Source organism: Mustela erminea, chromosome 3 (assembly GCF_009829155.1).
Source record: "Mustela erminea isolate mMusErm1 chromosome 3, mMusErm1.Pri, whole genome shotgun sequence".
Lineage (NCBI taxonomy): Eukaryota > Metazoa > Chordata > Mammalia > Carnivora > Mustelidae > Mustela > Mustela erminea.
In genome coordinates, this window is record NC_045616.1 from 128,885,711 (window position 1) to 128,909,470 (window position 23,760).

Consider the following 23,760-nt stretch of genomic DNA (forward strand, 5'->3'; position numbering starts at 1 on the left):
CTGAGCGGAAGGCAGAGACTTTAACTTACTGAGCCACCCAGGCGCCCCTAAATAAATAAAATCTTAAAAAAAGAACTGTTCAACTCTTCATTGAAAGGAGTAACTATATCTTCCCAGTGGAAGTCCAATGTATCTAAATTTGTATCTTTCCTTTGAAGAATTACATATGCACATGACTTAGTATACATGTACACACATGCACAAACACACACACAACACATACGATGTGGCAACAATCAATGCACCCAATTTTTTAAATTTATGCCATTTATTCACTTTACAGTAACCCACATCTTTATTCTAAAATTTTCATTCATATGTAGTCCATAAGATTTAACCTTGGTGTGGAATAGAACTTCTAAATTTGTGGCTAACAGGCTTTATAGTTTAGGGAACACTTTGTTCTTCACCACCCAATTTCTGAAAATTAAATGACATCATTTAATTTAAAAGTTAATGAACGAAGTTATGGATATTTCAACTACTTCAAATAAGGCATATTATCCTACTTTGAAAAAAAAAAGACTAGACATTTTGTGACAATGGATGGGTATTGGATATTTCTCTCCAGTGTATCATTAGAATTAATTAAAAAGATTTAAAAGTATAAACGTGTTACATATATTTGACTTTATCAAAGAAAAAAGCATTTTTGCTAGTGCTTCAAATAAGTACTGTAAATCTGGTTCCCAATCAAGACTAAATAATATAGCTTACCCAAAAAAAAGAATGTTTTAGATCATATAACTAATCAATTTGATCAATATTAAACACCCATTATATATAAGTCACTCTATTAAAGAGAGAATAGAGATAGAGTGGTAAGAAGATACCTCACGTTGGTCTAGTTGAGAATACTCATGCCTTTAAGGAGCTTATGGGCTAGCGGAGGCTATATACAGTTTAATTAGCAATTATGATAAGGAGAAAAGAGCCAGGGTGTCAGTTTGGTGTTATGGTAGCATCTAATCTAATCTAGCATCTTACTACTGTGATTTTCTAATAAGCATCATTGAGGACATTGTTAGAAATGCCAAATCTCAGTTCCAACCCCATATACACTGAATGTGAATCTTCATGTTAACATGAGAGCCATGTTATTTTAATGTACATTAAATTCTGTGCCAGGTATCAGAGAAAAAAAAAATACACAGAGAAAATAACATTTAAAATTAACCTCAAAAGCATATGGTTAGTTTGTGGAGAATGAAAGTAAACATACACTGGAAACAAAAATGGTTGTCCTTTAAGCCAGATCTATAGCTTAAGCTGCTGGTTGGATGAAAGAAGGTATGGAGAAAGAAGGGGGATGACATCAGTTTGGGTCATAAGGTCTTTGATGTGCTTTTGAAACATGTTTTAGGAGTAGATACTTAAGGGGAAGAAGGACATGTGAATATGGAGATCAGGGGTTAGTTTCCGGTTCGAGTCATTGACTTAGAGATTGACGCTATATTGATCGTACCTGAAGTCATGCAAGTGGGTAGGGTTGTTGAGGGAAAATATGTAAGGTGAAAAGAAAAAAGGCCTTGGGCATAGTCTTGGAAACACCAGCATGTACAGAAGAGACATCAGCAAATAAAACTGCAAAAAGCAGCCAGAAAGGAAAGATGAAAGCTAGAGTATACAGATGGAGAATCAGGGGATAAGGTGTCTTTAAGAGGAAAGGATCAATAGTAATATTGTCTTAGCTGGAGTTCTCCTGCTAGAACCTAAGGAAAGGATTTAGTGGTAGGTAATTTACTGGGGAATAATTCCGAGAAGCAGCATGGTGAAGCAGGAGGTGTGAGTGGGGAGAAGGGAAAGCCAATGAATACTTAGAGTTGTTTTCCAATGTAAGCAGGTGGGACTCAGTCCTACTGGGACCCTCTGAGAAACCATGTAAAATGCTTAGCATACTCTCTCTGAAGAATGGGAAGTGTGGCCAAAATCTGTAGACTCAAATCCCTCATTGTTTGAATGTTGCCCTGGGAAGAATTACCAATACTGCTCCCTATCCCCAAACATCCATGTCACTCTACCTTGACTGGAGCAAGGTCTAAGCTTCTCAGCCCTGAGGCAGAAAGCCTGAGGTGCACTGTCCACCACAGGTACAGTTGAGGTCAGAGGTGGGCCATTTTGCAAGGACAGAGGGGTTACATGGTGCATTAATAAGGCCTGTTCCTCATGTTCAGTACTCTGAAAATCTTTGCAAAGTATCTGATTAAGTATCATGATAATCATTGGAAAATCAAGGAAATAAAGAGAAGTATTAGTGGAATAGAAAGAATAGAAGCTATAATTAAATGTGTACAGTGTTATGAAATATACAGTGAGATCATGAGTATAAACTACTCGTTCAAAAAATGAGTTGAGAGAAGGAAGAGGCATAAGGTAGTAGATGGAAGGCAACTTATGCTCAAATGAGTTTCAGTTTTGGAAGACAGTATTGCCATAGAGCGAATAAGATCACAGACTATAGATCCAGATTGCCTTAGTTCTAAACATGGCTTCAACATTAATTAGTTGCGTGGCTTTCCACAAGTTATTTAAATTCTCTGTGCCTCAGTTTTGTAATCTGTAAAGTGAAGATACTGGTAACAGTCTTTTAAGATTTTTGTGATGATTAAACGAGTAAATATAAGTAGTGTTTAGTTGAATTCCTGGAAAATAATATGTAATGTCCAAAGGCTAAGTGATATTCTTATTCTTATTCTTATTCTTATTCTTATTCTTATTCTTATTCTTATTCTTATTCTTATTCTTATTGTCATTGTTATTTTAAATGGAGAGGTGAGTATACTTAAATGCTATTTGGCTGGAGTCAGTATGTAAGGAGAAAAGGTAATGTTTCTGAGGAGGGATGAAGAAAGGCTATTCAAACACAGTTGAAAGATGAGATTTGAATGGGGGACTAAGAGACATTACCATTGTCATAAGAACAAGAAAAGAAGGAAAAAATATTGAAATGAATGAATTAGTAGAAGAAATATTGAATGAATGAATTAGTTGATGTTCTTATGTGAAAGTTTCTATTTCTTTTTGAGAATTTGGGTAAGATCATCATCTCTGAATTTAAAAAAAAAGTCAGAGGTGGGAAATAAGAGTGTTTAGAGAGCATGAATGTTTAAGTGGCCCACTGAAAAATGAAAAGTGATAAGGTTATCATATATGTCAATCTGTATTTTTGTTAAACTAAAGATAAAAACCATCTTCCTACACACACATACACACATAAGAAGAAAAACTGTAGTAATAAAGATCAAAACCATTTAGATCAGGAAAAGGCTTTTAAAAATATCTAAGCACATATTTAACTCTATTATAATAATTATAAGGACTTTCAATTTCTAGTAATCATCTCTCCCCTTGATTTTAGTCTGTAATTAGTAAAAAAATTTATTTCTAATAATGTTTCATATGAATAATTTACTTTGTAATTAAGTGTTTTCTTCTAATTGCTAAATACAATGACCTTTCATTTGTATTATTATTTTTAGTTACCTGCTCAGTTAAGTTTTAAACAGTGTTACAGTGACTTTTGGAAAACTTTTGAGACTCTGTCCATTTTTAAACCAAAGTATAATAAGAACAAGACAGAAAGAATGAACTATATAGTGTAAACAATTTTCAAGAGCTTTTTTTTGTTCTCTTACTGTTTTTAAATATATGAAAATATAATCCATTGCAAAATATCTGAATGGATAGCACTAGATTCCACAAATCAGAGGGCAAGTATAAGTTTATATTGGAAGAGATCATTCTGAATGGAGAAGTAATGCTTTTTATCTGATAATATTTTCTGTAAGGATTTTAAGATCATCTGGTAGGTTGTAATTTTAAGAGTTTTTCAGGCCAAGTAGACACATATTCACTACCACGAAAAGCTTTCCCCATATCTTGACAGCTAAAGAATTCACTTTTATTGAGAAACCCATGTTTCATTACCCAGCTTTTACAAAAAAAGATAAAAAAGTGAAGATAAAGTAGAAGTATTTCACTCAAACTTCTGCAGAAAAGATGACTGTACAACTTTCTACTTTTCTTTATGTGTGATTTGCTTTTAATTTTTCCACATTTACTATATTGGAAATCAAATCATTTTTGATTAAGAGGTATATTAAGATACTTTTATTATTATATGACTTATTCTGATATAATTATGTTGCTTAAAAGAATTTAAAAAAAAATACATGAATCCATTTTTGCAGAAAGGAAACTTTTCCTACTTCAATTAAAAAAATACTAGTTGTATATATGAATAAAGCCATTATTTCAGTGAAAAAGAAAAACTTCCTTCTCAGTGTGGATGAATTGAAGATTTTACCGTGTTTATAGTTCTTGAAAGTGGTTTAATCTTGCTGTAAATATTTTTTAAATAATGCTTGAGAAGCTTATTTGCATATAACCTAGCCATATATATATAGATTAGTTTACTTTTAATTATAGGATCAAAATAGAAACCATGGCTTCAATTACCATGTCAATAAATGGCAATCCTAGAAATATCTTTGTTAAAAAAAAAAAGATAGCTTAGTTATTAATTCAATAATGATTGGCTTAAATATTTTTTAAAAAAAGGAAAAAGTAACTGATGATTGGGTACCTGGTGGCTCAGTCAGTTAAGCATCTGACTCTTGATTTTTAGGTCAAGTCATGATCTCAGGGTGATGAGATCAAACCTCATGTCAGACTCCATGCTGGGTGTGGAGCCTGCTTAGGATTTTCTCTCTCCCTCTGCCTCTGCCTGCCACTCTCTCTCTCTCTCACCCCGCCCCCCCCACAAGTGACCGATGATAGATTATCGATCATTGTGTTTTCCGAACACCATTTGTTGAAAGACTGTCTTTATTCTATTGGACATTTTTCCCATTTTGTTGAAGATTAGTTGACCATATTGTTGTGGGTCCATTTCTGGGTTCTCTATTTTGTTCCATTGATCTATGTGTCTGTTTGTGCTAGTACCATACTGTCTTGATCAACTTTGTAATATATCCTAAAGTCTGGAAATGTTATGCCTCCAGCTTTGCTTTTCTTTTTCAAGATTGCTTTGGTTATCCAGGGTCTTTTGTGGTTCCATACAAATTTTAGGATTGTTTGCTCTAGTTCTGTGAAAAATGCTGTTGGTATTTTGATACGGATTGCATTAAATATGTAGATTGCTTTGGATACTAGAGAATTGGTTTTTTTAAAGATTTTATTTATTTATTTGACAGACAGAGCTTTGCTTTTCTTTTTCAAGATTGCTTTGGTTATCCAGGGTCTTTTGTGGTTCCATACAAATTTTAGGATTGTTTGCTCTAGTTCTGTGAAAAATGCTGTTGGTATTTTGATACGGATTGCATTAAATATGTAGATTGCTTTGGATACTAGAGAATTGTTTTTTTTAAAGATTTTATTTATTTATTTGACAGACAGAGATCACAAGTAGGCAGAGAGGCAGGCAGAGAGAGAGAAGGAAGCAGGCTCCCTGCCAAGCAGAGAGCCCGATGCGGGGCTCGATCCCAGGTCCCCAGGATCATGACCTGAGCCGAAAGCAGAGGCTTTAACCCACTGAGCCACCCAGGTGCCCCGGATACTAGAGAAATTTTAACAATGTTTGTTCTAATCCATGAACATGGAATGCTTTTCCATTTCTTTGTGTCATCTTCAATTTCTTTCATAAGTGTTTTATAATATTCAGAATAAAGATGTTTTACCTTGTTAATTAGGTTTATTCCTAGGTGTCTTGTGATTTTTGGTGCAATTATAAATGGGATCAATTCCTTGATTTCTCTTTGTGCTGCTTCATTATTGGTATATAGAAATGCAACAGATTTCTACATATTGATTTTGTATTGTGACAGCTGAATTTGTGTATCAGTTTTAGCAATTTTTTTTTAAGATTTTTATTTATTTATTTGACAGACAGAGATCACAAGTAGGCAGCGAGGCAGGCAGAGAGAAAGGAAGGGAAGCAGGCTACCTGCTGAACAGAGAGCCCGACGCGGGGCTCGATCCCAGGACCCTGGGATCATGACCTGGGCTGAAGGCAGAGGCTTAACCCACTGAGCCACCCAGGTGCCCCAGTTTTAGCAATTTTTTGGTAAGTTTTTTGGCTTCTATTCTGATTTGGCTGCCTTTTATTCCTTTTTGTTGGGTTATTAAGGCTAGGATTTCTAGTACTATGTTAAATAACAATGCCCTATCATGTTCCTGACAGTAGAGGAAAAGCTCTCAGTCTTTCCCTTTTGAGAATGATATTCGCTGTGGATCTTTCATACAGCCTTTATGATGTTGAGGTATGTCTCCCTGTCCCTATCCCTATCCCTACTTTGTTGAAGGTTTTTATCAAGAAGGGATGCTATACTTTGTCAAATGCATTTTCTGCATCTTTTGAAATCATATTGTTCTTATCCTTTCCTTTATTAATGTGTATCACGTTGATTGGTTTGTAAATATTGAACCACACTTGCAAACCAGGAGTAAATCCCATTTGATTATAGTGAATAATTTTTTAATGTACTGTTGAATTTGATTTGCCAGCATTTGGTTGAGAATTTTTGCATTCATGTTCATCAGAGATATTGTCCTGTAATTCTCATTTTTAGTGTGGTCTTTGGTTTTGGAATCAAGGTAATGCTGACCTCATAGAATGAGTTTAGAAGTGTTCTTCCTTTTTTTTTTTTTTTTTTGAGCAGCTTGAGAAGAATAGGTATTAACTCTTTTTTTTTAATGTTTGGTAGAATTCTCATGGGAAGCCATCTGGCCCTGAACTTTGGATAATTGGGAGACTTTTTATTATCGATTCAATTTCTTTGTCAGTTATCAGTTATTCAAGTTTTCTATTTCTTCCTGTTTCAGTTGTGGTAGTTTATATCTTTCTAGCAATTTATGCATTTCTTCCAGATTGTCTAATTTGTTGACATATAATTTTTCATAATATTCTCTTATAACTGTTTGTATTTTTGTGGTGTTGGTTGTTATCTCTCATCTCTTATTAATTATTTTATTTATTTGGGTTCTCTCTCTCTCTTTTTCTTCTTCTTTTTTTTTTTTTTTTTTTTTGATAAGTCTGGCTAAGGGTTCATCAGTTTTATTAATTCTTTCAAAGAACCAGTTCCTGGCTCTATTGATCTATTCTACTGGGAGGTTTTGTTGTTGTTTTTATATCATTTCTGCTCTAATCTTTATCACTTACTTTCTTCTGCTAGGTTTAGTCTTCATTTATTGCTCTTTTTTTTTCTCTGCTCCTTTATGTGTAAAGTTAGGTTGTATATTTGAGACTTCTTGTGCTTCTTGAGGAAGTCCTGTAGTGCTATATATTGCCCTCTTATAACCACCACCTCTGCTGCATCCTAAAAGGTTTTGAAGGTCATGTTTTAATTTTCATTTGCTTCCATGTATTTTTTTTTCTTTCTTCTTTAATTTCCTGGTTCACCATTTACTCTTAGTAGGATGTTCTTTAACCTCCTTGTTTTTGTGGTCTTTCCAAATTTTTTCTTTCTTTTCTTTTTTTTTTTTTTAAGATTTTGTTTATTTATTTGACAGAGAGATAGAGCACAAGTAGGCAGAGCAGCAGGCAGAGGGAGAGGGAGAAACAGGCTCTCCGCCAAGCAGAGAGCCCCATGTGGGGCCCAATGCCAGGACACTGGGATCTTGACCTGAGCCAGAAGCAGCCATTTGACAGACTAAGCCACCCAGGCATCCCCCAAATTTTTTCTTGTAGTTGACTTTAAGTTTCATAGCGTTGTGGTCAGAAACCTGCTGTGATCTCAGTCTTTTTGTACTTGGTGAGGTCTGATTTGTGATCCAGTATGTGGTCTATTCTGGAAAATGTCCCATATGCACTTGAAAAGGATGTGTATTCCGCTGTTTTAGGGTGGAATATTCTGGATATATCCATTAAGTCCATCTAGTACAGTGTGTCATTCAAAGCCATTATTTCCTTGTTCATTTTGTGCTTAGATGATCTGCCTATTGCTGTAAGTAGGGTGTTAAAGTCCCCTAATATTATTGTATTATTATCAATCTGTTCCTCTATGTTTCTTATTAATTATTTTTTATATTTGGGTGCTCCCAAGTTGGGAGCATGAATATTTACAGTTGTTAGATCATCTTATCAGATAAATCCTTTTATTATGATATGGTACCCTTCTTCATCTCTTGTTACAGACTTTGGTTTAAAATCTAGTTTGTCTAAAAAAGGTATTGCTACTCCAGCTTTCTTTTGACTTCCATTTGCACGATAAGTGAAAGTGGTTCTTCATGCCCTCACTGTGTATCTGCAGGTGTCTTTAGGTCTAAAAATGAGTCTCTTATAGCCAGCATATCAATGTGTGTTCTTGTTTTTTAATCCATTTGATTGGAGCATTTAGTCTGTTTGTATTCAAGAGTGATTATTGATAGATTTGAGTTTAGTGCCATGTATTACTTGTTTTGTCATTGTTTCTGGTGATGTTCTTTGTTCCTTTCTAGTCTTTAACAGTTTTGATCTTTCTTTCTCACTCAAAGAGTCCCCTTTAATATTTCTTGGAGGTCACCAGCTTCTTTAGTTTTTGTTTGGGAAACTCTTTATCTCTCCTTCTATTCTGAATGATAGTCTGCTGAATAGAGTATTCTTGCCTACATATTTTTTCCCATTCAGCGCATTGACTATATCATGCCACTCTCTTCTTGTCTGCCAAGTTTTTGTGGAGAGATCTGCTGCTAACCTTATCTGTCTTCCCTTTTAACTGAGGGACTTTTTTTGTCTTACTGCTTTTAGAATTTTTTTTTTTAATCTCTGTGTTTTACAAACTTACCTAAGATATGTCTTCGTGTTCACCTGCTTTTGTTGATTTTGTGCCTCTTGGATTTGCATGTCTGTTTCCTTCCCCAGATTAGGGAAGTGTTCAGCTATAATTTCCTCAAATAAACCTTCTGCCCCGTTTTCTTTTCTTCTTCTAGGACTCTTTTGATATAAATGTTATTATGTTTTAGAAGTCTACTGAGTTCCATATGTCTAAAATGATCATCTAATATTTTTCTTTCTTACTTCTTTTCAACTTCATTATTTTCATAATTTTATCCTCTATGTAACTGATTCATTCCTCTGCTTCTTCCGTCTGTGATTATTACATTCTGTTGGTTTTGAATGTTGGTTATTGCATTTTTCACTTTGGTCTTTCTAGTTTTTAGGTCTTTTATCTCTGTGGTAAGGAACTTCCAAATGTCTTCTATGCTTTTTTCAAGTCCACCTAGTTCCCTTATGATTATTGGTTTAAATTTTAGATCAGGCATATTACTTATATCTCTTTTAATTTGATCCCTGACCATAACCCTTTCTTGTTCCTTCTTTTGGGATGAATTCCTCCATTTTGGCATTTTGTCTAGGTCTCTGTCTTCTCTGTGTTAGAAAAGCCTGTTATGTTTTCTGCTCCTGAGAGTAATAGCTTTATAAAGTATAGGTCATATACCGTCCAGGGCCTGGCATTTCAGAAGTGTCTCTGGTGTATGCTGTGTGCACTCTGCTGCATGTTTCCTTTGCTTTTTCCCTCAAGCAGCCCTCTGTAGTTTCTCTTTGCCTGCAAATGGGGAGTGCTTAGACCTTGACCAAAGTGTGGCAAGTTTTAACTAGGTATGCTCTGGTCTGCACCTGATGCCCTGATGCTATTTCCAATAGAGCTGAAGCTTGTAGAACTCCATGGTCACTGGATGTGATGCCTGTGGTGGATTTGTGCTCTTCTATGTGTGCACTGGTGCTCAGCCACACTTGCCCCTGAAAAGCAACACCTGCAGAGGGCAGGGGAACAGGGCTTGGCGTTAGTGGTTTAGGTTGCCAGTATTGGCACTGTATTGCTTACTGAAGTTAATTTATGCTGAGAGGAGGGCAAGGGAAATGGTGCCCACAGCTTTTTTGTCCCTAGAGAGGCTATGCTATGTCTCTCAGATGCACTCCAAGAAGGGTGACCCATCTTTCCCAGTGCATCCTAGGGGATTCTCAGTTCATACAGTTGTTCCCCTCCTGGGTTATCTGCCCTTCTTCTCCATAGGACCAGTTGCAGCATCTACTGAGTTTCACATCTGATATACATGAGACCTCTAAAAATCCACAGTTTTTGAGCTCCACTAGTTGTAAAAACTCAAAAAAACTAGCCCCTCTTATTTTCCCAGTCAGTGGCTTTGAGGGAAGTATTTTCCTTGTGCACTCCTACCCCCTCCCCCCGCCATGACCAGTGTTCCCTCTCTTCCACAACACCTGTGATCCGTTTCTCCCCCAAACCATGTCTCTGCACCTCCTACCTTTCATGATACAGCCTCTTTTCTCTCTCTCATTGTGCAGTTAGTTTTCAGTCCTCAGATCAATTTCTTGGATATTCAGAATGATTTGATATTAATTAGTTGTGTTCAAGGGATAAGACAAGCCTAGAGTCCTCCTATTACCCCACCATCTTAGCTTCTCACTATCATTACCATCTTAAATGACATATAGACATCCCACAGATGAGGATTCTGCTCTGGGTATGTGCTACATTGTAAAAAGTGTCCTGAGATATTATAAAACATCTTATACAGTAATTCAATGCTTCTTAAGAGAAAGACTTCAACAAAAAGTTGACTACTTATAGGTAATGTTTCATAGAGTTGAAGACTGGTGTCAGAATCCTAAAATGAGAGATCCATTTGATTAAATGAGTAATTATGAATAACCATAGTACTTTTCATTTTTACCAAATTTGCTTTTGTAATAAAATGAAATATAAACCTTCTGATTCCCATCTTCCAGGAGCATTCAGTATGTAAAATCATGCTTGGAGAACTGAAAACTATCTACTTTTTCAGATGTATACAAGATTGTCTTGGTAATGAGGAAAACTCTTCTTATTTTCAAATAGAACACATATTTAATAGAGAGGATGTCCTAACAAGTCATTAAATAATCACTTGTGTTCTACTCAGTTAATTAGCCTCTAAGCTTCTTAAGACAATGACTTTGTTCTATACAACCCCAAAACAAAAATCTTAGCTTATTGAATAAAGTTAAATTTAAAGGAATTGTCACAATTTCAAAATCTTGATAGAGAGGTATGGTTGAAGTAGAAGGCATGGGAAGTGCTGGCAGTCAACCAATTATTTCATTACTTAATATCACTCATATACTTTGCATGTGTTTTTATTAACTTCTGCTGTGTTCCTGAATGTTTTAAACATTTTTGGAATTATAAGAAGGCACTTTCTCTTTTCTAATCAATAATTTCCTCCTACTTACAGCTGTGTTTAACATAAAACCTGATATCACAGATTCAGACAGAAACTGCAAATTCTTTAAAGAACAGATTCATCCAGGTTCATTTCAATAGGCTAGAGGCAGAATCTCATATTTAATAAATGTTCTTTGAATAATAAAAACAACTCATAATAATAAAATACGAATCCAAAATTTCAATCCCATGTGGGAGAATCTCACTATCTGGCATCTTCCACTGTACCATTATTAAAACAGAACAGAGTCAGAGATCATATTCTTGGTCTCCTTTACCCAAAGAATTCTCAGAAAGTATGTAACAAACCAGATACTCCATCAGTGACTACTTGCATGCAGATACCTTAGCGGTTCAGTGGTGAATAAGACGGGCAAGGACAGACACTTAACAAATAATTGCAGCTGCTCTTAGAGTAACTAAGGCATAAACTTGGCATGTTTTCTAGGTGCATACCAAGAGGACTTTAGGTGATCAGGGAGTCAGAGAATATTTCCTTGATGCAGTGAGATTTGAGGAAGAAAGTTAAATAACAAATAGGGATTAGCCAGGAAATTAAGTGGTGGACAGCATTCCAGATAGAGGAAGGTATATAATCATCCAGAGACTAGGGTAAGTTTAAGAATATTAAAGAAATGTAATATACCAGCACATGGTGAGCAAAAGGAAATGTACATGATAGAGCAGAAAAAGGCCAAATAGGCCCAGGAAGTCAGATCTTGATCCTGAAAGCAATGGGGAGCCATTAAAAGGCTTAAGGGAACAGAGTGACAATAAGGTTAGCATTTTAAAAAGAATTCTGTCTGGATTATGGAAAAGAATAAGAGTTGCATGGGCTGCCTGGGTGGCTCAGTAGGTTAAAGCCTCTGCCTTCGGCTCAGGTCATGATCCCAAGGTCTTGGGATAGAGCCCCACATCGGGCTTTCTGCTGAGCGGGGAGCCTGCTTCCCCCTCTCTCTCTCTGTCTGCCTCTCTGCCTACTTGTGATCTCTGTCTATCAAGTAAATGAATAAAATCTTTAAAAAAAAAAAGGAGTTGCAGTAAGGCATGCACAAGTAGATACAGAGAATATAGTTAGAAAGTTGGGAATGAGTTTAGAGGAGAGATTTAAGTTACTTTGACTAAAATGATAATAATGGTGATACAAGGAAATGGAAAATTATTGAAGCTTCTGACAGAATTTACAAAATTTACATGAATTTTACAGAATTTACATGGTCTTGAGGATTGGGGATGAAGTTGTAGGGGATATAAAATAGGTTGACACAGTTTTTCTATAAGGGTATCATTCATTGATATTAAAATAATGTATATGTGATTAAAGCTTCTATTTTAGATTTATTAGAATTGCTTACATGTACCATGGTATGATTCAGGCTCTCCCCTCTTAACCAGAACAGGTCAGAGACATAGTTATAATTGCTCTTTTCATTTCCATTTCTTACTTCCATTCACTCTTAAGTTATTGCAGTCTGTTTGGAATTAACTCTATTCCTGACATCACCTAAAAGTCACCAAAGCCTTTAATGAAGCTAAATATACTTACCTCTATTCAGACATCCCAAACATTTCAAGAGTAAAAGTATGCCTTAAACTGTTATTTTTAAGTCATATGTTAGTAATATATTTCTAAACTGAACACAATAAAATTATGGAAATAAAAGATCAAAAAGGGGGAGAAGATACTTGGAATTAAAATCGTCTCTAAGAATTTCAGGAAATATTCAAGAATGTAGGAGACAATATTCAAGAATGTAGGAGACAAATATTCAAGAATGTAGGAGACATCCTCCTACATGTAATGCAGGAGAATGCAGAGAAAATGTAGAGACTATAGGGAAAGGTAAGGGAAAATTCAGACAAGGAATGTATGAAATAAATAAGAAGAAACATGGATCATATCCAGTATAGAGGATCAAATACAAAAGCTCAACCTCCAACTAGAGTAGTTCAAACCTAGAATTCTATATGTCGTCAGGTTAACAATTGATTTTGAGTTTAAGAGGCATTTTCAGACAAGAAAATTCTCAAAAAAACTATGTCCCATTTAGTATTCCTTAGTGATTTCCTTGGAGATTGACTCCAGCAACATGAATAAATAAACCAAAAGAGAAACATAGGCTCTGGGAATAGGAAGCCCAACCAAGGATGTTATAAAGGGAAATGCTGCTGGATATCAACAAGGATAGAGATGCTGGAAAAAAATTTCTTGTGCAAAAAATAAAAGTTATTAAAAATCCACAAAACCAAAGGAAATGCCATGAAATGCTGCACTTGTCATTGTGGTAATGCAAACACTGTATGGTTTGGTAGGTTCAACAGCATGTACAAAATTACAGTCCACCTTTACACTGTAAAAGAAGAGATGACAAAAGTTAAAAAATAGAAATGAAAGAATTAGTTTGTTACATTTCTTATGGTAAACTTGTCTTGAGTTCTCTGAACAAGAAGGAAAGATATAATTATGTTATGTAAAGTTACAAAGGAGACCAAGGGAAGAATTAACACTGGTGACCCAATTGCGGAATGAGAGAGAAGGTGAGAAGATATGGGAGGCTGTTAGTGATTTTACCATTTTCTATGGCAAAAAGTCAATAAATGTTGTCTCCAATTAATCCACATAACAAATAGAAACCGAAGTACATTACTTAGTGATATAGACATAACACTTTTTGAAAGTGATAGCATGGAAGGAGTGAGTTTTACAATGGAATGTTGTCCTCATTATTTATATTAGATCTCATTAGTATGTTAATGCATAATTTTTATGTGTCATTTTAATGGCACAGAAAATTTTTGGAAAATAAAAGTACATTAGAATTTTAAATGGTAATGATGTTCATCTTTTTAAATATTTTTCAAGATGTTTTTATTTATTTTAGAAGGGGGAAGGCAGAGAGAAAGGGAGAGAAAGAGTGTACTTACTCAGTGCAGAGCCCAAAACCCTGAGATCACAACCTGAGCTGAAGCCAAGAATCAGATGCTTAACCAACTGTACCACCGAGGCACCTATACAGTCTTTTAGATCTGATGGGATGAACTTTTGATTTTATATATTCAAGAAAGAATTATATTTGCATCTTTGTTTTTCAAAAGTCTCTTCATTAGTGACTATTAAATGTATCATCTTTTGCATATCATAGTCTACAATTAGCAGAAACTTTTCCATTTCATCATTTTTAAAAATTTGTCATCTTATATGTAACTTTCAACACCTAGTTTATTCCATTATCCACCTACCACTAGGTGTCTCTTTCAAAAGGACTTTATCATTTTTATTCTTCAGATCACAGGCAGGTCATATTTTCATTCATTTTGCAAGTCTTGTTAGGTATGAGGGAAACAGACAAAAAGAAGTAGCCGCTGTTTTCCATATGTGTTGTGTTCTAACAGAGATCATTACCTAATTCCCAAATTTGCTGGTTATGGTGCAATACCTCTTTTCTTAGAATATACTTCTTTTGAGTACCTCCTGCCCCTTGAAACTTTATCCTTCTTCACTGTGAGTTGAGTTTTTTTGGTTCTGTCACATTGGGCTGTCTAATCTCAGTTCCCTTAACTTGATCAATTTCCATGACTCAACTGCTTTTAAAATGTAGCTTCCACTTTTTTTTTTTTAATCTCTTTATTTGACACGTTATCCCTTAGTGATCTCTTAGTCACTGACTGTGTATATATTTTGTCTTCTAAGTGCCTGACCTACATATAAGCATTAAGATGTGTCATGGGCCTCTTAAACTTAACTTATCAAAACTGAATTTCCTTTCTGTCCCCTACTGTCACTCAAATGTGCTTCCTTATGTCCTAATATAACATAGTCCTTGGCATACAGAAGGGGTTCTGATATTTTAGTGTAGGGAAGACTTATTAAAACACTGCTAGAATTTCTAATTCAGAGTTTCTGATTCTACAGGTCTGGGGTGAAAACTTGAAATGTGCATTTCTAACAAGCTCCCCAGTGAAACTGGTGGTTTATCTGCATTTTAACTGCACCTGGAGAAACACTCCTCTAATTTCTAACAGCAATCAGTTAATACTTGTTATATCAATAATTACTCTAAATCGATTATTTTAAAATATGTAATATGGGCTCAAAAATCAAATTGAACTCAGCATGATTAAATAACAAGAGCTTTAGTCTGAAAGAACAAAGAAGATCATTTGGTGAAATACTCTTTTACTGCAGGTTAGTAAACTCAAGTCTAAGGGGATTAAATGATTCATATGAGGAAAAATAACTATATTCCACAAATCCTGACTTTCCATAAAAATAAAATAACTTTATATGTAACATTTGTATTTAGCTAATCAAGGATTCGTTTTCTAATTCGAGATAGACATTGAGCAGATTGTTTCTCTAGATGAGTAGGCCTTTGCCCATAGGCACAGATTTCGTAAAAATGAATTGAAATACTACTGACTTTTAATGCTGTCTCCCATACCTACTGACATGCTTGCAAAGAACAGAGAAATCTAGAGCTTAGTATCCTGGTTTAAGTTAAAGATTCTCACCAGTCCAAACAGTGTTTGGGCAAGCAGTTTTTTGTTTTGTTTTGTTTGTTTTGTTTTTGTTCTTGTTTTTGTTTTGAGAAAAATAAACAGAGATTACATGACCCTAGTGGTCCTGAAGAAAGTTGAATCCTTTATTTGTTCCAGAACTGAAAGGCCTTTCATCAATGCAGTAAGTGTCAAAACTGTGGCAGTCCTGTACTCTTTTTTTTTTTTTTTTTTTTTTTTTTTTATCGGACAGACAGAGATCACAAGTAGTCAGAGAGGCAGGCAAACAGAGGAGGAAGCAGGCTTTCTGCTCAGCAGGGTTCAGCAGGCTTTCTGCTCAGCAGGGCTCGATCCCAGCACCCTGGGATCATGACCTGAGCTAAAGGCAGAGGATTTAACTCACTGATCCACCCAAGCGCCCCGCTGTCCTGTACCCTTAAGCTGTTTCATTGTTTTCCCAAGTTTAACTATTTAACAGGATTCGCCAGACTTCACTCGTATGAGGCAAAGAATAGTGCTTTGGAGGAAGAGAATGCAGACTTGCATCAGAGGCCCAAGAGCCCTTCCCCAACGTGAGCACCCTGTGGACTCAATCTTTAGGCAAGTGGAACATGCTGAGTTTCCAGCTTGATCCACCAAAGTATGCACAAGAAACCTTGGTTTTGGGGGGTGTGGGGAGCTCAGCAACAAAGCTTTCAGTGGCTTTTTAAATAGCCAAGCCAGTTGGGCACCTGGGTGTCTCAGTCAGTTAAATGTCTGCCTTTGGCTCAGGTCGTGATCTCAGGGTCCTGGGATTGAGTTCCTGCTCCACAAGGAGCCTGCTTCTCCCTCTGTCTCTATCTCTGTCTCTCTCTCTCTCTGTCTTTCATGAATAAATAAATAAAATCTTTTTAAAAAAATAATAGTCAAGCCAGAATAATCAAACCAGATAAACTAGTTGCAAAGCACTAGTGCAAAAGTTAAACTCGGATTTCCCGTGAACTGTCAGACCCTAAACAGTACATCAGATATCCCACTGCCCTCTTTTTGACTAAGAGAAAAAAATCAGATGCATGGATGTCTCTAGAAATAAAGATAGCGCTTTTTCAGTCCAGCTGCAAATCAACGTTATCCTACACAGTAGTCTTCTAGAGGTCACTGAAGCTGCTTTCTTACGGACTTCTTCTTATGAAGCTTCTTTCTTATGGCTGCATGAGGGATCAAGCAGATTGAATCCCAGGTCTCTAGAAGTGGGTTACCAAGATTAAGTATGCATATAGATTCTGAGCTCTTCAGGAAAAATTAACCTATCCTTCTCAAGTACATGCTAGAAGCCACTTACACACAATGACAGTGAAAGCATCGCTGTCTAAATTTAAAATGCTTAAATCATAATCAAGTTGCTTCCGAGACAGATATATATAGGCTGCAGGCTTTAAATACTTGGGGGACAGTCTGGTGACCAAATAAAGGAAGTCTCATGACAAAGTTGTATTTCCTTTAAGAACACTAATCTCCAAAAGGGAATGTCTTAAAAATAGGAATGTTATGTGAAAGGACAAAAAAATTGAACAAATATAATGGGCTGCTGTTTCTGACTAGATGTATGCATTATTAAGTACCAATTACAATTACACTAATTACGGACAAGGAGTTGGGAGACCTCTAAGTCATCAGGAAAAGATGTGAGGGGAAAAATATTTCCATGTGTTCTCCAAAACACATCAAATGTGTTTTTTTAAGGGAAAAATCTTATTCCAGTATGTTTATCCAGTTTTATTAGCTACTTTTTTTACTTGTATTCAATTTTTATCATCTATGCAATGAAACTCATTTGGGCGGCTCTAAATAATTTTTTCAAAGAATGGTCCCATGGACTACCTACATTTACAACACCAAGGGAGTGTTTCTCTAAGTTAAATGTGTATGGGTCATCTGAGAATTTTTTTTTTTAAGATGTAGACTGATTTCATAGGTCTAGAGTAAAGGCTGAAATTCTCTCTAATAAGTTACCAGCTAATATCTGTGCTCCTTTTTGAATACCAGAGATTTATTTTCAAAGTGCGTTTGTGTATTTGTGTGTATAAGTATATGTGTAAATTCACAAAAACAGATACATCATGGGAATCAATCTCTGGAGTTAAGCCTGAAAATCTGCATTCCCAAAGTCAACTTCACCCCAAGTTTTATCAACAGTTAAGCTTAAGAACTATTTGGTTAGGCGTGCCTGGGTGGCTCAGCGGGTTAAAGCCTCTGCCTTTGGCTCAGGTCATGATCTCAGGGTCCTGGGATCGAGCCCCTCATCGGGCTCTCTGCTTGGCAGGGAGCCTGCTTCCTCCTCTCTCTCTGCCTGCCTCTGCCTGCTTGTGATCTCTGTCTGTCAAATAAATAAATAAAATATTTTAAAATTTAAAAAAAAAAAAAAGAACTATTTGGTTAAATGAACTTAAACGTCTAAGTTAACTTTGGCTCTAAAATTTTGTGGACCTGGCCTCTCACCCTGATATCCTTTAAGTCCTAAATTGAAGGGTGACATATTCTCTCCCTTTTCAGGCCATCTGTGTTGCTTGAGTATCTATGACTTCAAAACAGCTGCCAAGCTCTCTGTCACTAAATTCAAATTTTAATTAGGTCTGATCTTTTGCTAAAAGGTCTAAGATAAAACTTCTTGTCCTACCCAATCTTAGGAAATTCTATATCGAGATGAGGGGCCAAACATCAACATGATACTTCTTTTAGAAAGCAGCAAAAAAAAAGATTCCAAAAAAGTGAAATCATGTTTTTTTTTGTCTCCTCACTGGCTTTTCTGGGGTGACAGCCTTGAATTCACTCTGAACTCCTTTCATGCCCCTCCACATCTCAGTTCTCCACAGGAAATGCTTATCTACTAAATCCCTCGCAGAGTATGTGACACACAGTAGATGCATTACATCCTAGTACATTAGTTCCTTCCCCCGAAGGATTTCTTCTTTTGGTTACTGTTATTCAACTGTTATTGAATTTAGCACAACAAGGTAACAAAGTTTTCTCATTTCCTTTTTCCTCTCCCTACAGTATAAGCAAGTGGAACAATATATGTCCTTCCATAAGCTGCCGGCTGATATGCGTCAGAAGATACACGACTACTACGAACACAGATACCAAGGCAAAATCTTTGACGAGGAGAACATTCTCAGTGAACTCAACGATCCTCTGAGAGAGGTAAGATGGACAATCCTCAAGCTCCATGGTACAAGGTCATGGTTTATTTTCTCTTTTCATGGCACATCTTCAAGGCCGTGTTACGACACTACTCAGAGGAAAAGTCAGAACTGAATCTTGACACATCTTTTGTGCCTTTATTCTCCCCTATGGTCTCCCGTATAAAGACTTTTAATTGGGGGGGGGGGGGAAGTACTGGAAAATTGTTCTTATGATCATGATTGTCAGAATGGTTTTATTTTCCATATCTGTGGTTACCAGAGTTCCTTCATCTGTCTTCATGGTCTGTATCTTTCACTCATTCCTCTCGTGTTTACTGAACTATTCATCTTCGTTTTGGTTTCTCATCTCTTCCCATGTTCACTTCACCTGTTTATTAGAACTTAGACCCTGATTACAGACTGACCTGAGCTGTTGCAAGTAATTAATTTCTCCTATCTCCTCATTAAAACACTTCAATGTCAGTAATCACCTGTTTGCCTGATAGCTTCTTTACATCCCTCCCTAGAAGGCTTCTCTCTGCCCATGGGAATGTTCTGGTCACTCCTAGACCAAAAGAATACTGGCGCGATTGTGCTTATTTCTCACACTGCTTTTCTTTCCCTTCTTTCTTTTACTACCAACCTTCTTACACGATTAATGCGTTCTGTGTAATCATTACATTGTGTGGTTTGATTGCCAGTTCTTTACCATAGTTGTTTCCTTGAAAACTATCCATGATCTCTTACTCATCAAAAAGCCTTTGTCTTTGGGTCCTTTGTGGTCCTTTTAAACTGTTAACAAAACACACATCCTGAATCTCTTTTTTGGGCTTCCTTAGCACTGAACCATTACTAAGCCTTTGGCTTTTCATTTTGCATTTCTGAATTTGTTCTTTAGCTTTTTTATTTTTTATATCTTTTTGCACCTTAATTCTGTAAATTTTGAGCTCCAAGTTCTCACCAATAACACTATTTTCTTAAAATCTGCATGGTTTTCCCTTGACTCCATATACATAGTAAACTAAGTTATACAGTCATTATCTTCCATTACTAAACCTTTTTTTTTTTTTTAACTAAACCATTTTTCTTTTGAAGTCTCTCAGTAAATGTTTTAGTCATTCTCTCAGATTATTTGGAATGTAAAATTGTAGTCTATTTTTTTTATCTTTTTCTGCTCTGCCTGTCCAGTCAATTGCCCAATGCTGTCAGTTCAGTGTGACCGCCCACCCCACACCTGCACCCTGTTCCTTCCCCACCGCCGTTGTCCTGACCCTAGTCTTCTCACACGGACAGTTAGAGCCGTCTCCTCCGTTTGCCTTCCAGCCTCCGGACCATTTTCTCTAACTACCATTTAAAACATCGATGTCAGATTAATCTTTTTTTTTTCTTTTCATATGTACGAGCTACTCATTTTTCTGCTGAGAAACTTTCACTCTTTACTTATAAAATTATATCAAATTTAGCCTCCCTAGGCTCGTATTCCAGCCCTTCTGTGCTCCAATCTCGGCTAAATCTCCAGCTTTAAATTCTCCCTGCTGCTCTACGTGTTCCAAAGTGGTCTAACTGTGCCAAACTGTGCAACTTGCTGTTTTGCAGAAATCAATTATAATTTCTCACCTTGCATCATATGTTTTTCAGAAATGTCTGTCATCTGTTTTCTTTATTTACAACTTCTTTTTTTCCCAGCCTAGATTTCATCGCTCTTTTCTCTGACCCCTAATGCACTGAGTCCACAACACGTGTGTGCTCTTTGTCCATTCCTGTCTCTTTTATCATTAGTGTTTCTTATTTGTTTTCCCCATTTTCGCTTGAAAGTTCTTAAAAGCAAAGGCTTCTTTATAGTTTAATTTTTCTTGCAATTCTTAGTACATGTAGCATATATTAAATGCTCAGTAAATATTTTCATTGCAACTAAAATCTTTACCATTTATATCTATTCCTAAGCTTCTGCAGTCCCTAAAAGTTATTCATTTTTTTGTTCTGTTCTGTTTTGTTTTGTTTTGAGCCTTGAATTACCAGTTAAGAGCTTGTCAATAATGGAGCTCAAAATTTGCTGTTGATTAGCTTATTTTCTTTATAAATACCTCAAATAAGAATATCATTTTTTTTCTTTTTTGCTTTAGGAAACACAATTCAAACTTCATTTATTGTTGTATTTTTAAAAATAAAGTAATGGGTTTAAGAAAAAAACTGTCAATATGTTTTGCTTTATCTCTTTGTTGGATTACAGAATTTGTTTTGAATTTAAATCCCCTAGGGCCCCTGGGTGGCTCAGTTCACTCAGCATAGGGCTCTAGGTCATGATCTCAGGATTATGAGATCGAACCCTGCGTTGGCTCTGTGCTGAGTGTGGAGCCTGCTTAAGATTCTCTCTCTACTCGTCCCTCCCCTACTTTCTCCCTTTCTAAAAAAAAAAATAATAAAATAATAATAATAAATAATAATAATAATAAATAAATCCAAATCCCCTTCACCAAAAGGCAGAAGCTGAGGACACTGGAACCAAGCTGGGTTCTCAAGGACCCAGAGGGATTCAAAGACAGGACAGGAGAGGCCATAGCAGGAAGACGAATATAATCCAAGAGATAGTATCAGATATTAAGACTAAATCAAAAGACAGGAAGACACTATAAAACTAAGGATATATTTCAAAGAAACAGGAAAGGGGCACCTTGGTGGTTCAGTCAGTTAAGTGTCTTGAGCCTTCAGCTCAAGTCAGGATCCCAGGGTCCTGGGATCGAGCCCCATGTCAAGCTCCCTTCTCAGGGAGCCTGTTTCTCCCTTTCCCTCTGCCACTCCCCCTACTTGTGCTCTCTCTCTCTCTCTCTCTGTCAAATACATAAATAAAATATTTTTTTTTTAAAGAAAGAAACACAGAAATGTTAGGATTCCAACATAAAATGTCATTGAGGAAATACAGAAAGCCAGAAGAAAAATGAGTGCAAAAGGCCCAATGTTGCTTGCTTAAGTGAGAAGCATTCCTCTGTGCTCAAAATGTACAGTGTAGTATAAAATTGGGATTACAAGAACTCCTTCTTAATCATGTGTATTTTATTAACTACCCTTTCTCTTGCCACACAATACCTTAACTCTGATCTTCAATGGAAAAAAATTTACTTTTCATTTTTACCCCATCCACAGCCATATGAGACCACATTAACTCCTACAACTATTCAGTTACTAAAGTATGACCAGTGGTTTACCTCATATTTTCAGAAACCATAGTTCAGGGTTTCGGCATTTTTTAAGTCAACATCTGAAGTGCACTCACAACTGTTCTCCCTGCCTTTGACCTCAGGTAACTCAAATGCATACCATCACACGGCCACCATATTGCTTGATAGAAAACATGAGTTTGACAATTCTCCTCTCTTCCTAGAACCTGATCATGATCTCCCATCCCCTAGAGGAAAAAGTCCAATCTCCTTGACATGGCCTATGAGACGCTCGATGCCCTACCTTCATATTTACTTTTTTCCGTTAATACCTCATCAACAAGAAATTGTTCATAATTTTCTGAGAAAAGAAAAGTGCTGCTAATTGTCTCATTGCTTTTCCTCATGCTATTCTACCTTCACTTTTTCCAACTCAGCTTACATTCCACTTCCTGTCAGGCATTCTTACTCCATATGAACTTCCTCATTAATTTCCCCAGAGCACTCTTGTCTCTCACATTGTATTTATCACTTATCAGTTTATTGTTTGTCTCTTTTAAGACTATGAGCTTCTTGGGGTGCCTGGGTGGCTCAGTGGGTTAAAGCCTCTGCCTTTGGCTTAGGTCATGATCTCAGGGTCCTGGGATTGAGCCCTGCATCAGGCTCCCTGCTTGGCAGGGAACCCCTCCCTCCCACCCCCCTCACCTGCCTCTCTTGTGATCTTTGTCTGTCAAATAAATAAATAAAATCTAAAAAAAAAAAAAAAAAAAACGAACTATGAGCTTCTTGAGGCTGGAGACAATGGCTTAATCTTAATATCTTTCTTGGCAGTTATGGTAGGAACTCAGTAAGTATTTACTGGGTGAATAGCCTTTAACAGAATTATGGCTGAAAAACAGATAAGATTTGTCTGACTACTTAATAAAATTAGAGATCTTAATAGAATTAGAGATCTGAGCATGATTAAATGCTCAGACACTTAACACCTTAAAAGGTGAAAACGATGTTTTCCATTTATTCTCTGCTTTTCAGTTTTTGCTCATCTAGCATCAGAACCCTGCAAAAGCATACATTTTATATTATACCGAGTTAAGACTTTATTAGAATGGAAATAAGATGAGTAGGATAAGAAAGTAAGAAGACACATAGCAGTGAGAGAACAAGAGTTGTTATTTAAATAAAACTTGAAGAAGTGTTCTGGTGGTGGGTATTAAGGAGGGCACATATTGCATGGAGCACTGAGTGGGGTGCATAAACAATGAATCTTTGAACACTAAAATAAATAATTAAATTTAATTAAAAAGAATTAAATTAAATAAATAAGACTTGAACCTTAAAAAGCCAGACATGTCTTCTGAAGAAAAGTTCAGTAAGAACAGTGAGAAATATATCTTCCTCCCTATGAAATTGGAGTATTATGAACTTACTTATTAGTCATAGTGGTAGATCACAGGAAATCTTTTTAACTTAGAAGTTAAGGCATCAACTTGGCCAAGGCATATTTTGCTTACTCCTGTGCTCCTCGTGTCTAGAAAGTGCCTGGTACACAGAAGACATTGAGTGATTGATATAAATGTCAAATGAGAGAAAGTAGAATACTCAGAAGAGGAAAGCTGGATTGTTTGATATGTATTTTGGGACAGAAGGTAAAAATACAAGATTTGCATAGTATACACATACGCATGCCATATATAATTGCTAATCATATATTCAAAGTTGAGTCAACCACCATTTTATATTGCGACA

The 23,760-nt window shown here is 36.1% G+C and overlaps 1 protein-coding gene across 1 annotated transcript in view; it reads left to right on the top strand.

Annotated features, from left to right (window-relative positions):
* The window catches only part of HCN1 (hyperpolarization activated cyclic nucleotide gated potassium channel 1), a 392,660-nt gene that overhangs the window by 301,244 nt on the left and 67,656 nt on the right, over positions 1–23,760 (top strand). The window contains exon 5 of the mRNA XM_032337446.1: positions 18,732–18,878. Within this exon, the coding sequence (XP_032193337.1) occupies positions 18,732–18,878 (147 nt within the window). The remainder of the gene's footprint in view (positions 1–18,731; positions 18,879–23,760) is intronic.